The sequence below is a fragment of the Microcaecilia unicolor genome, chromosome 11 (assembly GCF_901765095.1).
Source record: "Microcaecilia unicolor chromosome 11, aMicUni1.1, whole genome shotgun sequence".
NCBI lineage: Eukaryota > Metazoa > Chordata > Amphibia > Gymnophiona > Siphonopidae > Microcaecilia > Microcaecilia unicolor.
Window position 1 is genome coordinate 27,917,723 of NC_044041.1, and position 17,290 is coordinate 27,935,012.

The window sequence follows — 17,290 nt, forward strand, 5'->3', positions numbered from 1 at the left end:
AGCTCCACAGATTGGTTGAGATGAAGTGCTGATACCACTTTCGGAAGAAAGGAAAGAACCATATACAGAGAAACCCTCACCTCCGAAAAGAGAAGAACAGGATTCCGACAAGAGAGAGACTGAAGCTCTGAAATCCTAAGTGCTGATGCAACAGCCACCAAGAATGCTCTCTTTAGCGTAAGATCTTTCAAGGAGGCCTTCCGGAGTGGCTGAAAAGAGGCTTCTGAAGAGCCCATAGGACTAAATTAAGGTTACAATCTGGACATTTTTTATGAAAGGGAGGCTGCAAGCAGCCTGCTCCCCACAAGAATCGACCGATATCCAGGTGAGCCACAAGAGACATCTTCTGTAGTTGGCGCCTTGAAACAGGCCAAAGCCACAACCTGAACTTTTAGAGAGACCAACATCAATCCTTTCTGAAGACTTGCCTCGAGAAACTCTAGGATATGCGTGATCTGAGCAAAGAAGGGAGATAGTTAGCGCTCCATACACCAGGATGCCGCCACCACCACTGTAACTTTTGTAAACCTTTGCTGTGGCAAGACCGAAGGGCAAAGCCCTGAACTGGAAGTAATGGCACAGCACCGCAAAACATAGAAACCTCTGATATAGCGGCCACTGTGAGTACGCCTCCTTGAGATCAAGGACGGTGAGAAATTATCCCGCTTCAACACATTGCTGACTCTTGCGGTAATGGACGAATGCTATCTCGCAGGCAGGGTTAGTCCATTGGCCTGGGAGGATTAGGCCACCAAGCCATGGCCCAATGCTTCTGAGCCATCTCTTAAAGGGGCAGCACCTAAGCTCTAGTCTTACGCATGCCCCCTCGCCCCCCCAGGTGTAATAATCATCCTAAAGGACACCCCCAGGTCTAGTGAGACCCCCGCAACCCTCATGACCCACTCTCATCCCCAGGGGCAAAACGCCTACTGCAGACTCTCTCATACAGAACCATCAGCCAGCCATGAACAGAATGGAAAAGCTCCATCGTCTCTCCTTTCGCGTTCTCTGTGAACAAGATAAGGCAGGAAAAAGTCAGGCAGGGCTAGCTGCCCCCTTCCTTGGCAGTTAGCTTGCATGATAGTGCCGTTGTATTAGTCTCTGGTGAGGCCTCATTTGGAGTACTGCGTGCAGTTCTGGAGACCGCACCTATGGAAAGATATAAACAGGATGGAGTTGGTCCAGAGGGTGGCTACGAAATTAGTAAGCGGTCTTGAATGCAAAAATTATAGGTACAGGCTTATGAACCTCAACGCTGGAAGAGAGGAGGGAGAGAGGAGACATGATAGAAACGTTTAAATATCTCAAGGGCATTAATGTACAAGAGAGCCTTTTTCAAATGAAGGAGAGCTCTGGAATGAGGGGGCATATGACAAAGTTAAGAGAGAATAGGCTTAGGAGTAACCTAAGGAAGTATTATTTCACAGAAAGGGTGGTGGAGGCTTGGAATGGCCTCCCGGTGGAGGTGGTGGAGTCTAGGACTGTTCCAGAATTTAAAAAGGCATAGGATAAGCATGTGGGATCGCTAAGAAACAGGTAGAATTGGGGATTACAGAGGATGGGCAGACTGGATGGGTCATATGGCCTTTATCTGCCGGGATAAGCATGTGGGATCGCTTAGGAACAGGTAGAATTGGGGGTTACAGAAGATGGGCAGACTGGATGGGTCATATGGCCTTTATCTGCCGTCATGTTTCTACGCTTCTATGATCATTTCCGCAGTGGTCTAAGGAGGTGAGCAGACACAATCCCCAGTTGGCTCCTGCCCTGCCAGCGCCAGGATCCAAATAGTGTCAGGCGTCAGCAACCCCTAGCAGTAGTCCTTCCATATAAGGGCTTCCTATTGCTAGGGACTGCTGTTTGCCATTTTGGATCTTGGTGCCAGCAAGGCAGGAGCGACCAGGGATCTCTCTTGCCCACCTCCTTGAACACTTTTGAAATGTAAAGGTACGGGTGAGGGGGGGTTACGGGGGGGGGGGGGGGGGGTGCATCTGCATGTTTTGCATATCATCGCTATGTAACCCACAGTGACTTAAATATCACCACGTTACGGCAGCACAAGTTGCATTTGTACCCTTTAAGTCAAGTTAAGGGGCAAATAACACAACTTAAAGCTCTAACACAGCTTGATAACTTCCCCCCTTAGAGGCCTGCTAAAACACAAATTTAGTTCCTCGGAGAAGAGAACAAGTAAAAAAAAAAAGTGTTATCAACAATCCTCTTTTTAGCTTTAATTAACTCACGTGATTAGGTGTCTGGAGCAGTCACAGAATAACATCAGCATGGCCAAGAGCTTCCTGGATTCCTCTGTGTCATTGTTCAGGCATTCTAAAAAGAGCTTTAATCCACCCTGCGGTCCAAGCTCACAAATGAAAGCCCACAGCTTTGGTAACAAATCATCAAGATATGTGAGCCCTGAAAAGAAGGAAAACAGAACTGAAGTCTATCACGGCAAGTTTCAAAAGCCACTTATCTATGGAAAAAGAGCTTTCTGAAAACTGCTTATCATATATGCATGCAAAAGCAAACAGGATGTTCAGAGCAGGTATACTTTTAACCATATTTTTCCAGGAGGTGTTCCCGAGATGGGGCTTGACCAGCTAAGGTCATGTAGTTTAGCATTTTCAAAATTCACATTTCCAAAACTTATTCATGTGTGATACGTGTATAAAGCGGCCAACACGTGTATAAACCGGCTCTTAGAAGTTTATGCAAGATAAACGTTTAAGTCTCCATTTTTAAAAGTGGGATAGGCACATGCATGCAAACAGCAAGGGGGCATGGTCTAGCTGTTCTTGGGTGGGACAAGGGCGTGGCATTTCAGAAGGGAGTAACCCTCAGAATCTATATGTGGTGCCCAAAATTGGGCGCCAATATATGGGGGTTCAATCCAAGCTGTGCGCCCAATTAAATTGGCTAAGGAGCTAATTAATGCCAACAATTGGGTGCTAATTGGCACTAATCAGCACCAAATTGGAATTGGGCGCACATTTTGCTAAGCACTATTCTATAACAATGTGTGCCTAAATCCCATAGCATACAACCCCAAAGGGGGCGTGGCCATGGGAGGTGCGTGGGCCCAGCACTGGCTTTGCTTCCCAATTACTGGAGTTGCCATCTCAGCACCGCTAAATCCGTTTGGTTCCATTCTTTCTATACAGGATTCCTTTGTGTTTATCCCTCGTATTTTTGAATTCCATTACCAATGTCATCTCCACCACCTCCCGTGGGAGGGCATTCCGGGAATCTACCACTCTCCGTGAAAAAGTACTTCCTGATGTTATTCCTGAGTCAGCCCCCCCCCCCCCCCCTCAACCTAAATTCACGCCCTCTAGTTCTACCACCTTCCCTTCTGTGGAAAAGGGTTGTTTGTAGATTAATACCTTTCAAAAATGTGAATGTCTGTATCATATCAATGTGGAAATTAAAAAGAGTAAGGCCTTTCTTCCCAAGGACAGTCTTCCGTAACCTGGTACAGTCAATGGTACTCAGTCACTTAGACTACTGCAATGCACTTTATGCTGGCTGCAAAGAGCAAATAATCAAGAAACTTCAGACAGCCCAGAACACGGCAGCTAGACTTATATTCGGCAAAACAAAATATGAAAATGCTAAACCCCTACGAGAAAAGCTACACTGGCTCCCTCTTAAAAAATGCATCACGTTCAAAATATGTACCCTAGTTCACAAAATCATTCATGGAGATGCCCCAGCCTACATGTCAGACCTGACAGACCTACCATCCAGGAATGCTAAAAAATCATCCCGCATATTCCTTAATCTTCATTTCCCCAACTGCAAAGGTCTAAAATACAAACTAACGCATGCATCAACCTTTTCCTACTTGAGCACACAATTCTGGAACGCGCTGCCACACAACTTAAAAACGATCAATGAACAATTAACTTCTGCAAACTACTGAACACCTATCTCTTTGACAAGGCATACCAAAAAGACCAACAAATGTGAACCCTTACACATATATCCGGAATTGTCCTATAATATCTGCTTATACTAACATCATTCTTTAGTATTATCATGTTACCCAAGATCCTTCTGTAATACTAATTGTTTACTTCTTATATATTTCCACTATTCATGATGTATTGTAAACCACATTGAGCCTGCAAAGAGGTGGGAAAATGTGGGATACAAATGCAATAAATAAATAAAATAAATATCACTCCTGGTATGGATGGGCAAGCTGGATATGCCATACAGTCTTTATCTGCCTTCATTTTTCTATGTTTCATTTGCTCTGTATTTCCAGGCTCTACGTCAGCAGATTCTTTCTAAAATACTGATGAAACTTGAGACGCACTGACCTGCACATCTGAATTCCTACTTCTATGTAATGTCTAAAGTGGGCCTAATCAGAAGAGGTACTTGCTGAAAAATCAGATGTAAAACTCTGCAGGGACTTTTCCTCAGTGCAATTTTCAAAAGGGAAATTACCCATGTACAGATGAGGTCAGCAACAGTTAGGGAAGTCATTTTCCCAGGAATGCTTTCCGCTGAAAATTATTCCGTGGAAAGTATCATCACACATTTACAACAGGTATTTAGTATAGATAAAACTCCAGGCCTAAATTATGCACATACGATTGGAGTTTATAAAGTATGTACGTGAACGGTAACCCTGTCCCTCCCCCCCCCCCCCCCCCCCCCCCCAGAATGCACTGCTCATTTTCAGTCAACTTGTGTGTACACAGACTATATGCATTTAAATTTATGTGCATATTGGGAGGGCAATTTTAGAAAAAGAAAAGAAAAAGTTTAGTTCTGTACATAAAAGACCACTTTTACTTTAGAAATGTCTTAAAATTACCCTCAAATGTGTTCAAATCACAACCTAAACACATACCTCTTCCTTTCTAGAAGACTAGCCGTTGAGCCCGTTAAAACGGGCTGGTGGGTCGCCGCCCCCCTCCCCCCGAGTTCGCCGCCCCCGCCGCCCCTCCACCCGGCCCGTCTCTTCGCTATTCAACTTACATCTCCGCAGCAGGCAGAGATCAGCTGAGCTCCCGTCGGCCTTCCTTCTCTGCCTGTGTCCCGCCCTCGTGTGACGTAACGTCAGCGAGGGCGGGACACAGGCAGGGAAGAAAGGCCAACGGCAGCTCAGCTGATCTGCCTGCTGCGGAGATGTAAGTTGAATAGCGAAGAGACGGCCGGGTGGAGGGGTGGCGGCAGCGGCGACCTCGGGGGGGGGGGGGTTAGCGGTGGCCACCTCGGTGGTTCCCTCCCCTTCGCGCAGTTTCCCCTCTCTGTCCCGACCCCCGTCATCACATATTGACGCGGGGGCAGGACAGACAGGGAAGTCTCTACTGCGCATTTGCGAGTGAGTACGGTCACTCGCCGTTTATATGTTTGATGGTAATTAATTGTGCAATTCAAACTTATTTTTGTTTCTTGTGCATAAAGGTTACCAACAAAACATGTCTACAAAATATTATAGGACAGTTATCCTCAAAAACAGCTAAATACAATAGCTGTTTTTCTAACAAATTAATCAGGCAGCTTTTGGTGCAGTTCAATTTCTTTCTCGGTTTTAGATTATCGCCCACTTCCTTTCCTGCTTCTCATACCCTCCCTCACTTTCCCAATTTTTTAAAATCAAAACAATTTGCAGGCAAAAAGTAGCAAGCAAAGCACAAACTGCAGTTTTTAAAGAGACTGCTATAGAGAGTGAACAAACTGGGTAAGTATAAAGTACCATTAAATACAAAGGACCTCGCTTGAAAAGAAATATACACAAAGGGAAACATGCAGGGAGATGCGCTCACCTGTGAGGATTTGCAGTCTGATCTGGGTTAAAGTTGTGAGAGCCATCTGATACAACACACAGACTCTGCACACTTTCTGCACCTCGGCTGAATCGACACGCTTCCCGCCAATGGGCTTCAGTATGTTCCGCACGGACGCAGACTTCTGGAAAGCACGTTTGAAAAGGTCTGTGGGCAACAAAAGGGGAATTTGGGGAAACGTTTGAGGAGAAGCAACTAACCGGATATGAGGGTGATTTATAAGCAGCAAGATGCTTAGGGGGGGTAATTTTCACATTTACCACACTGTTGCAAAGTCTGCAGTTACTTTCCACCTGCAGTATTTGTATTTGGCAATGCTAACCGTATGAGTTTTCTTCAAAAATTACCAGCACTTATACGTGTAATCGCTTGCTAAATCGTCAAAAGTTATGCATATAAATTCATATGGGGTACGGAGTAAACGTTTAGTGTTACCAGTTAACTTTAATAAGGGGTCCTTTTACTACATAGCTGCGATCAATAACAATGTTTGAACATAAATGAACTTGAAGATGTGCAGGACCATTTTTCCCTGTGTGTGTCACTGAAGTGGAGGAGTGGCCTAGTGGGTAGAGCACTGGTCTTGCAATCCAGAGGTGGCCGGTTGAAATCCCACTGCTGCTCCTTGTGATCTTGGGCAAGTCACTTAACCCTCCATTGCCTCAGGTACAAACTTAGAGTGTGAGCCCTCCTGGGACAGAGAAATATCCAGAGTACCTGAATGTAACTCACCTTGAGCTACTACTGGAAAAGGTGTGAGCAAAATCTAAATAAATAGAGGCATTCTGTGGTAAAATCCCAATGTTAGCGTGCAAACCACGCGATAAAATATATTTCTGAATTTTTCTCAGAGGGATTAGCAGTGAGCCCTTACCGCCTACAAAACAGGTGAAGGTAAGGGCTCACGCGCTAACGGAAACATTACCGTAATTCATTAATTGGGAAAAATCAGCCATTTTCTGGCTGCTGTAAAAATGGCCTTAGCGTGCAGGAAAGTAAAGTTGCACTAAGGCCACTTTTTGCTACAGCTTAGTTAAAGGACCCGATATTGGGCCTTATCTATAAAGGTTATGCTCCTAAATTTACATTCCAAAATAGATTACGCTCGTAAATGAGGAGCACAACCTTTAAAGAATAAGGCCCGTCGTGTCTAAAGTTAACTAGATAAGATATCCAGTCACTTTATCTAGCCGTATTCAAGGTGAATGGATCTTTCTCCAATTATCTGGCTAAATTTAAGCAGATATGGCACTTTTCTGTTACGTGTAAGAGTCCAGATGCACCAATGTGGGGAGATAAGACCGTGGCTTGAAAGAGGAGGATACTATCCTAAGCAAGGCAGACGATGGATAGTAAAAGCTCTCTAGGAGCATCTAATAACTCGCTGGTCTACACTAACTTTTCATCGGCATGCTGTTCTGCGGTGAAACGCTCAGTGCCACTTCCTGGTTCTCCACAAGCTTCTTGCTCAGGACATCTCTGAACAAAACGCGGATCATCTGGATCCCCCAAAGATGTTGCAGTTGCTTGGTCAGTAAAGGCATGGATTCATTTAAACTAGAAAGAGGAAAAAGCAAGACACTGAAAACAGGCTCCTAGAAATACAAGATCTCATACTGGTAAAAACAATATTTATTTATTATATTTATAACCCACATTTTCCCACCTACTTGCAGGTTCAATGTGGCTTACAAAGTATCATAAAGGCGTTCGCCATTACGGTTGATAACAAATACAAGATTGTGTTGTGGTCACATGAGGTAGAAGTATATCAGGCGTCACGGGGTCGAGGGGGAAGATGAAGTAAATTGTCCAGTACAATCTTTGATTAATATATTTATTTAGGAAATGAAACGTTAAAAAAAAAAAAAACCCAAAACAAAAAAAACAAAAAAAAACTTTTCAGCAGAAACATAGGAGAAACTGAAAAAGGCTGAGTATGAAGCACTTCTTGTAAAACTGATCAATGCACTAAAAATTGATCCTGAAGAAGTGTGAGAGAAAGAGTCACTCTCTTCTTCATTAAAGGAGAATTTTTCAAAGGGCTTCTCCATGGATAAATGGGGGAAAACAGCGCTTTGACAATGACCCCCTTTTCCTGCTCCAAGAGGAAAACCACCCATGCTGTGCAAAACAGAGGTAAGTTTATGTTTCTGTGGGGAAAAGAGGCACTGCGGCTGAGACGGGCCAGCAACTGCAAGCACGGAAATTTCAAATTTCAAATCCTTGCATGTGCTTTTTTGTACATTTACCCTATGTACTTTGCACCAGCACAGAGTGCAGAAAAAAAATCTCTGTGGCACCAGATCATTTTAAAAGAAACTTTGTGGGGAGTTTTGTTTAAAACTCTCTTTGCAGTTCCTGGGGGTATGAAGTATCCACAGGTCTGCAAGCTCCCAGCACAGGCTGAAACCTAACCTCCCAGCTCTCAGCTCCTAGTTTGAGAAATGTTGCTTTAATCACAACTTGGAATCTGTGTTTAGATACGTACAGAGAATGAGAAGCAGACTTTTTTTCTGCTTATTTTTCCCCTTATTTATTTTATTTACTAGCCGTTAAGCCCGTAACAATGGGCTAGTTTTTTGTTTTCCTATGGCCTCCCCCCCCCCCCCCCATCCACCAACCCTGCTCTCTCCCTTGTCCTCCCCCCATGTCCAGCAACCCTCCTCTCCCTCCTCCCATCCACCCGTGTCCATCAAGTGTTCTCTCCCCTACCCTCCATCCTCGGGCTCCCATCCACCGCGATTGTGACCTCCTGTGCCCTGCCGTCCCCACCGCCATCACCTTTGACCCCCCCCCCTTTCCGCCGTCGTCGTGTCGTCAGTTCTCCATCGCTGCGTCTGTTTCCCTCAGTTCTGCCCCCTCCTTCCCTCCCTGCTCCCTCCTCCTCCGATTTCCACGCCCATGTCCAAGCCCTCCTCCCTACTGGGCTGTACTGCTGGTGGAGGCGGGGCTTGGACTTCTACACTCTCAGCATTCCGACTCTTCTGCGCATTTGCAGGTGAGTCGGTCACTTGCCTTTTATATGTTTGATTGCACTTGTATCCCACATTTTCCCACCTATTTGCAGGCTCAATGTGGCTTACAAATACCTGTAATGTGGCTTACAAATACCTGGGCGACAAAGGCTCACCTTTGCTGGCTGAGAGTGAAAGGCGAGTCTACCCGATCCTACTCATCTGAACTGTACTCTGAAGCAAACAAGTGTTAACCCCTCTCTTTGCCCCTCCTGAGCCCTAAGCACATCATCTCCATGATATACATGCCGTCGTCAACTAATCTTTTTAACAAACCGAGAAACACTCCATTTGCGATGTTAAAACCAATTCTAAGCTTTTATTACAATGATTGTGATACTCCCTGGATTCCCCCATTCTTCCAAACAGCTACTTTCACTTCTTACCCATAATCCACTGTCTGAGAGAACCAGCCAAGGACCGGATGCCAGTGGGTCAGATTCGACTTCTTCTGGGAAACATATTTCTGGCAGTAGGAGAGCATGTCAGTGAGCACAGTCACAAAATGCTTTGCTTCCTCTTCCATTGTCTTTTCAGTCAGGGAGCCCAAAGAGATAAGGTTACCTGCAAGAAGCAGAAGCGAAGACTGAGCCACAGGGGCGCCTCGATACTTACGGCAGTCTGCAGAACTGGATGTTAAGCTGAGCTGGCTGTACTGAAGACTGAACCTGTGATGCACACGTGTGTGAAAATAGTATCGTTCCACATTAGCACGGTGAGCGTACAGGGGAAAATTAAAGGGTAAGCAAAGGCGAAGGGAAGGAATAATATTTTTTGGATTTTAGCCCATCTTTCCAAATAGTGGGAAGCTACGTAATGGAAGGAGAAACTTATTGCATTATTAGTATCCAGGGACAATAAAACCCCCCTGCCCCAAAGAGAGCTTACAATTCAAGGAAGCAAGGATATACGGAGAAGCTGAACAGCTCCACACATCTGTCCTACGTGTACAACTCTTGAATCCTTTCCTACTTAAAGGATCAAGAAATGTTGCACAAGCTGCAGACAATAACCATTTAAGTAATAACTAGCCGTTAAGCCCGTAACAACGGGCTAGTTTTTTGTTTTCCTATGGGCCCCCCCCCCCCCCCCCCCCCCCCGTCCACCAACCCTGCTCTCTCCCCTGCCCTCCCCCCAGCGTCTGTTTCCCTCAGTTCCGCCCCCTCCATCCCTCCCTGCTCCCTCCTCCTCCAATTTCCACACCCATGTCCAAGCCCTCCTCCCTATTGGGCTGTACTGCTGGTGGAAGCGGGGCTTGGACTTCTACACTCTCAGCGTTCCGACTCTACTGCGCATTTGCAGGTGAGTCGGTCACTTGCCGTTTATATGTTTGATAATTTGGGGTTATCCAGCCCATCATTTAAAATGTTGCCTAAGCAGCTTTAGAACTTGGGTACAATACGTCTATTCCTCAAAGAGCTTACAATACAAGTGGAGGAGTCATCTAGTGGTTAGAACCAGGGAAACCCAGTTCAAATCCTACTCAGGGCCACTGAGAGACAGAGCTGGGCCCAGGGCAAGGCTGCCGGAGCTGCCCCCTCCGCCCCCCCTTACCTTCCTGTGTCTGCTCCTCCCTCAGTCTGTCACTCTACTACTGCTCTTGTGAACCTCAGTCGGGCCTTCAACTGTAAAAGAGCTCACTACCCCAAATCATCACAGCCTGGATTATTGTTTCTCTGTTGTTCAGTTTTACATTTGTAGGGATAAAAGTTAATAAGATATTTAAACTTAAAAAAAGAAAAACAACTTTCCCAAGCTCAAAGGAATGTCAGTTGGGGAAGTGGGATTTGAACTCTGGTTCCCCTGATTCACAGTCTATTAATCTAACCCCCTAGGCCATTCTTTTGCCGAGTGTCCTGCATTAGAGCATAAATCTTTTCCTACACTCTTACACACAGATTCCAAAAACCACTTACCCAATAAGCACAAAGTATGGCTTCCTTCAAGACAAACGCACACATCGTTGCACTGTTCTTCCCGACTCAAAAACAAGACAAATTTACGAAACAGATCTTGGGATTCTATTACTGACAGTCCCTGAAAGAAAAAGAGAGGAATGTTTTACATGTTATCCTGAGGGCAATTAAACACCATTTTTATTGTTACTTTCCAGAACTGGGAAAAACTGCCAGAAGGAATAAGGGAGAACAGGGCTGGGCTTAACCACCATGGAAGACTAGGGTCACCGCTCTAAGGAGGGTGGCAAAAAGCAGCTACAGTCAAAGCAAAACAGTTGATTATGATAAACACACAAACTTTGATAACCATCAGCCTGTACATTTCCCTGCCAGGAGAGCAGAGAATATTCAAAACAATTTAGCTGGCCACTGACTGGTTAAATTGCTTGGTCGGGGTAGCCGCACTTAACTGAATATCGCAGTTAGCACCAAACACAAAGCTAGCTATCTTGGGGGGTGGAATCAGCCCTTGGCCACTTAAGTGCCGATATTCAGTACTTAAGCGGCCAGAGTTGGTGCATAAATGGGACCACATCAATGCCTGACCTACCTCCATGGCCACTTAAGTGATGAATATCAACTTAAGCAGCTACGTGTTAGCCAGCTTGATATTCAAAGTTGAAGCCCGCACAGGTCCCAGCTTTGAATATCCAGGAATAACGCCGTAAGCAGTCAGCAAAATACTCAACGCCGATGGCTGAATATTGATCCCAGAATTTTCAAATAGTCCATTTGGCTTTTGCAAACTGCCCTCATATACACATATGTATGTATGTATGTATGTATGTATGTATGTAACATCTAAATTAGTGGTTCCCAAACTTTTTCGGTTCATGGCACCCCCCCCCCCCCCCCCAGCCATATGGGTCTCAGTGGCACACCTCCCCCCCCACATGGGTCTCCACCCCCCCCCCCCCCCGCAACATTTCCCTGCCAGGAGAGCTGTCTTACCCTGGGGAGTGGCCTAGTGGTTAGTGCAGTGGACTTTGATTCTAGGGAACTGAGTTCAATTCCCACTGCAGCTCCTTGTGACTCTGGGCAAGTCACTTAACCCTCCATTACCCAGGTACAAATAAGTACCTGTATAAGTAAGCCGCATTGAGCCTGCCATGAGTGGGAAAGTGTGGGGTACAAATGTAACTAAAATAAAAAATAAAACATAGGTCTCCCTTTCTCTGCAGCCCTCTGTCTTCCCCAAATCCAGCATCACTCGCTACCTTCCTTCCTGTAGGTCCAGAATTGCTGCAGCTTCCTTCCCCTGCCGCCACTGCAGTCTGCCGCGTCCGGCCCTCTCTGATGCGAGGGACGGACGCAGCAGAGGGAAGTCCCCACAGTGCCTGTGTGAATCGCGGATGGCCCGAAAATGTAAGCTGCAAGCACTGCAGTGGCGGCAGGAGAAGGAAGTGGCAGATGCCAGACCTGCGGGAAGGGAAAGTAGGGAGCGATGCTTCGCGGCACCCCTGAGAGTTCGCTGCACACAGTTTGGGAACCGCTGTTCTAATTATTAAGCATTGTTTTCTGTGCATGTCTATATATAGGGTCGAATGAAAAATAATGCCTTCACCTCCATAACTTTTGTTTAAATATATTGTAACGAATAAAAAAAAACCAAAAGTAATGCTTGAAACTTGCTTTTTTATTACATGTATTTACTTGTCTACATAGTTGCCACCATGCGCTACATGTTTCTGCCAACGATGGACAAATTTTTGAAAATGATTGCGAAAGAATGGCGCATCTTGCATTTGAATCAGTTGCTCACAGTCTTTTCCACCTCTTTATGTCAAACAAATGCCCTCAAAGGTATTCCTTCAATTTTGGAAAAAAAATTGGAAATCACATGGCTCTAAGTCTGGGCTCGTGGCAAACAGGGTAAGACAAAGGTACTCAGTGTACGACCGTCAGCTCTTCTGTATAAAGATAAATACTAATTTCAAGGTTGGACATTTATAATGCTGTACAGTGAGGACTAATAATATTTCTCCCTTTGCACTGGAAGACAGTCTCATTTTCTTTTGCTTGAAAGAATGCTTTTCTTTTTTAAAAGTATTGGGATTGCAATATTTTTGGAAAAGTTGAAAAGTCATAGGATTTTGGCTTTGGTGAAGTTTTTTTGGCCAATGATGGAAATTAAGTTCTATCTCCTTTTTAGTGGGGACTAATGGCATTTTCCACTGAGGTCTTTTTCTACACTTATTTATGACAGCATTTTGACTTTGTCCCTTGGGTTTTTGTTAGTTTTGCAGTGATTTTTTTTTTAGCTCTTTTCTCTGCATTTGTTATTGTGTAAAACTCTGAGACCCATCTTCGCAAGTGTCTCTATGGTACATAAATACATAAGTAATGCCACACTGGGAAAAGACCAAGGGTCCATCAAGCCCAGCATCCTGTCCATGACAGCGGCCAATCCAGGCCAAGGACACCTGGGGAGCCTCCCAAACGTACAAACATTCTATACATGTTATTCCTGGAATTGTGGATTTTTCCCAAGTCCATTTAGTAGCGGTTTATGGACTTGTCCTTTAGGAAACCGTCTAACCCCTTTTTAAAAACTCTGCTAAGCTAACCGCCTTCACCACGTTCTCTGGCAATGAATTCCAGAGTTTAATTGCGCGTTGGGTGAAGAAAAATTTTCTCCGATTTGTTTTCAATTTACTACACTGTAGTTTCTTCGCATGCCCCCTAGTCCTAGTATTTTTGGAAAGCATGAACAGACACTTCACATCCACCTGTTCCACTCCACTCATTATTTTATATACCTCTATCATGTCTCCCCTCAGCCGTCTCTTCTCCAAGCTGAATAGCCCTAGCCTCCTTAGTCTTTCTTCATAGGGAAGTCGTCCCATCCCCGCTATCATTTTCGTGTTTCTTGTGGGGCAATTTCTCCAAATGGGTTAATTTTGCACATATCATGACAGGAACGAAGCTCACTCCTAAGCTAGCGTACATGGAGTATGATTTCAATCCCTCAAATTTACTGCCAACGCTTGTCGTAGTACTTGCATTGTGCCAAAGGAGATTCTTTCTGGGAGTTCATACGATGTAGCATATAGAGGCAACTTATCCAAATGTGCTTGGAAGTTGTTTTCCATCAAGCCTGTGGCACCCAAACGATGAGATACATTTCTGTATATTTCTACCACATTTTCTTTATCTCACTGCATTTCTTGGTACTTAAGGATCTTCCCTCTCTCCATGTGTTTTACTGAGTAATAGCTTGGATCGACACCTCAATGCCGTTCTGGTGTTTCTCTTTTACAACTATATCTGGTTTTCTGGCATCAGGCTTTTTATCAGTCGGGATGGGGATGTCCCAAGTAATATATTAATGTTTTCCCCTGAAGCAGCCTGAAGAGGTGAAACAGGGAACCCCTGTCGGGATTTGGGATTTAAGAAGTTTGATTGGACTGCATTATGTCAAGATGAAAGAGAGACTGTGAGGGCCAAGATTAGTACTGTATGTATAATTGTTGGCAACATTTCTTACATGCTTTCTTCAGCTTATTCTCTACCTTCGAAAGGTTTTTATTGTCATTTTGAAGAAACTGAAATAAGAATATAAGTGGAGTTTTTTTTAAGACTTATAATTATAAAGAGCCTCCTACATTTATGAAGGTCTTTCCTCACAAGTAGGTGTGTCTCTTGTTTTGACTGAAGTCTTTTTTCTCCACTTTATATATTTACATGGTAGTATTATATGACATTCCTTGAGATACAGAATATATTTGTATAGAAGTTGGATTTTGACTTACGATATTGAGTTCTACAGAATCCTTATACTAGAGATGTCCCAGGTAACTCATAACCTCTTCGTTTTCCACAATTCTCTTAGGGTCATGAATTCGATTCCCGGCACAGGCAGTTCCTTGTGACTCTGGGCAAGTCACTTAACCCTCCATTGCCTGCCGCATTGAGCCTGCCATGAGTGGGAAAGCGCGGGGTACAAATGTAACAAAAAAATAAAATAAAATAAATCTCAATGTTTTTCTGATTCACTGATGTTGTAACGCTTACAGAGTTTCCAATGAATGAGACGCGCCACCTTGCTGTGCCTTTCCGTATAAACATTTTCCACCATCAACACTTTGCGGCCAGCCACGAGATTGAGTAACTGTTTTTAGCTCTTTCTTACAGAATCTACAGATGTCTCTTGCACCAGTTTTTTTTCAATGCTTGCTGTAAATCATCTTATCTGTAATCCGCTGTCCTGGGCTGCAGCGATCAATTGCTCACCCTTAGGTTTCAATTCACCTCCCCTTATCTTCCTTATTTATTTAAAAGATTTCTAGTCTGCACATCTTCCATTCTGAGCGGAGAACAACTTACACTCATAATCATCAAGTGTCCGATGTCGATCCACAGATAACTCCTGGAGTAACATTTTGCATTTCCCGCTGTATATTTGCCATTTGTTATTTCTCCCCTGCTGATCAAATTCCTTGAAGAGTTTTTTTTCTCTTCTTTTGAAAATTCTGTTGCTTCCTTCCCTTTTGCTACTGATGGATTTTCACCCATTCCTTCTACTCGTCGGAATGCTTGTCCAGGTTTAATGATGGAACTGGATTCTGGAAGTTTTCTTTCATATTTCAGCACCTTTTATGCATTGGGATCTTATGATGCCATTAGGTAAGCCTGGAGGCCTATGAAAGTAGCTCGATAGGTGTAATCTAGTTTTATGAGACTCATCCCTCCTTCAGATCTAGGCATACGCTGATTCTTATACTCTATGAGGCCTAGCATTATCATGTTGCAAAAAAAAAAAAAAAAATGTCTTTCCTGTACTTCCAACCTCTTCTCAATTGTTCTTTCAAAGTTTTCCCTTTTAGTGATCTCAGAGGAGGGAAAGGTGAGTAGTGGAGTGCCTCAGGGATCAGTGCTGGGGCCGATTCTGTTCAATATATTTGTGAGTGACATTGCCTGAAGAGTTAGAAGGTAAAGTTTGCCTATTTGCGGATGATACTAAGATCTGTAACAGTGGACACCTGGGAGGGAGTGGAAAACATGAAAAAGGATCTAAGGAAGCTAGAAGAATGGTCTAAGGTTTGGCAATTAAAATTCAATGCAAAGAAATGCAAAGTGATGCACTTAGGGAGTAGAAATCCACGCGAGACGTATGTGTTAGGCGGGGAGAGTCTGATAGGTACAGGCGGAGAGAGGGATCTTGGGGTGATAGTACCTGAGGATTTGAAGGCGACGAAACAGTGTGACAAGGCGGTGGCCGTAGCTAGAAGGTTGTTAGGCTGTATAGAGAGAGGTGTGACCAGCAGAAGAAAGGGGGTGTTGATGCCCCTGTATAAGTCGTTGGTGAGGCCCCACCTGGAGTATTGTGTTCAGTTTTGGAGGCCGTATCTTGTTAAGGATGTAAAAAGAATCGAAGCGGTGCAAAGAAAAGCTATGAGAATGGTATGGGATTTGCGTTACAAGGCGTATGAGGAGAGACTTGCTGAACTAAACATGTATACTCTGGAGGAAAGGAGAAACAGGGGTGATATGATACAGACGTTCAAATATTTGAAAGGTATTAATCCGCAAACGAACCTTTTCCGGAGATGGGAAGATGGTAGAACGAGAGGACATGAAATGAGATTGAAGGGGGGCAGACTCAAGAAAAATGTCAGGAAGTATTTTTTCACGGAGAGAGTAGTGGATGCTTGGAATGCCCTCCCGCGGAAGGTGGTGGAAATGAAAACGGTAACGGAATTCAAACATGCGTGAGATAAGCATAAAGGAATCCTGTGAAGGAATGGATCCTCAGGAGCTTAGTCAAGATCGGGAGGCGGGGCTGGTGGTTGGGAGGCGGGGGTAGTGCTGGGCAGACTTATACGGTCTGTGCCAGAGCCAGTGGTTGGGAGGCGGGGCTGGTGGTTGGGAGGCGGGGATAGTGCTGGGCAGACTTATACGGTCTGTGCCCTGAAGAGCACAGGTACAAATCAAAGTAGGGTATACACAAAAAGTAGCAAATATGAGTTATCTTGTTGGGCAGACTGGATGGACCGTGCAGGTCTTTTTCTGCCGTCATCTACTATGTTACTATGTTTATGAGTTCATTAACCTTTCTCATGCGAGACTCGTTTTTGATCACACAAATCACCAATTCCCAGTCCACAATCTTTACCTTTCGTGGCCTAGTGACACACAGTACTCACACATCAACACAGTCATCACCATGAACAACCTGCAAGTGGTGGTGAATTTCAAATAAAGGGACTCCTTCAACAGTTGAAATTCTATCACGGCATGTTGCTTAAATCGCCCCGAGTGCTCACTGCATGCTTCCATTTCACAAGCAACAGCAAAACAACCTCTTCCCACAGACACTTCTCAGCAGCTGAGGTGATGGAAGAGATTTCCAAGAACAAGTTAACACATGTTGCATGTCTATGCTGCCGTTTGTTGATGAATTATGGAGGCGGAGACATTACTTTTCAGTGTGTGTGTGTGCTTATACACACACAAAACAAATGTTAATGCTTAAAGTACAATGTTTGATTCTTTATTTTTATGGGATTGT

The 17,290-nt window shown here is 44.5% G+C and overlaps 1 protein-coding gene across 1 annotated transcript in view; it reads right to left on the reverse strand.

Annotated features, from left to right (window-relative positions):
• The window catches only part of UBE3B (ubiquitin protein ligase E3B), a 92,809-nt gene that overhangs the window by 37,124 nt on the left and 38,395 nt on the right, over positions 1 to 17,290 (reverse strand). The window contains 5 exon segments of the mRNA XM_030219431.1: positions 2,244 to 2,415; positions 5,784 to 5,951; positions 7,204 to 7,361; positions 9,208 to 9,385; positions 10,738 to 10,858. Coding sequence (XP_030075291.1) covers positions 2,244 to 2,415; positions 5,784 to 5,951; positions 7,204 to 7,361; positions 9,208 to 9,385; positions 10,738 to 10,858 — 797 coding nt within the window.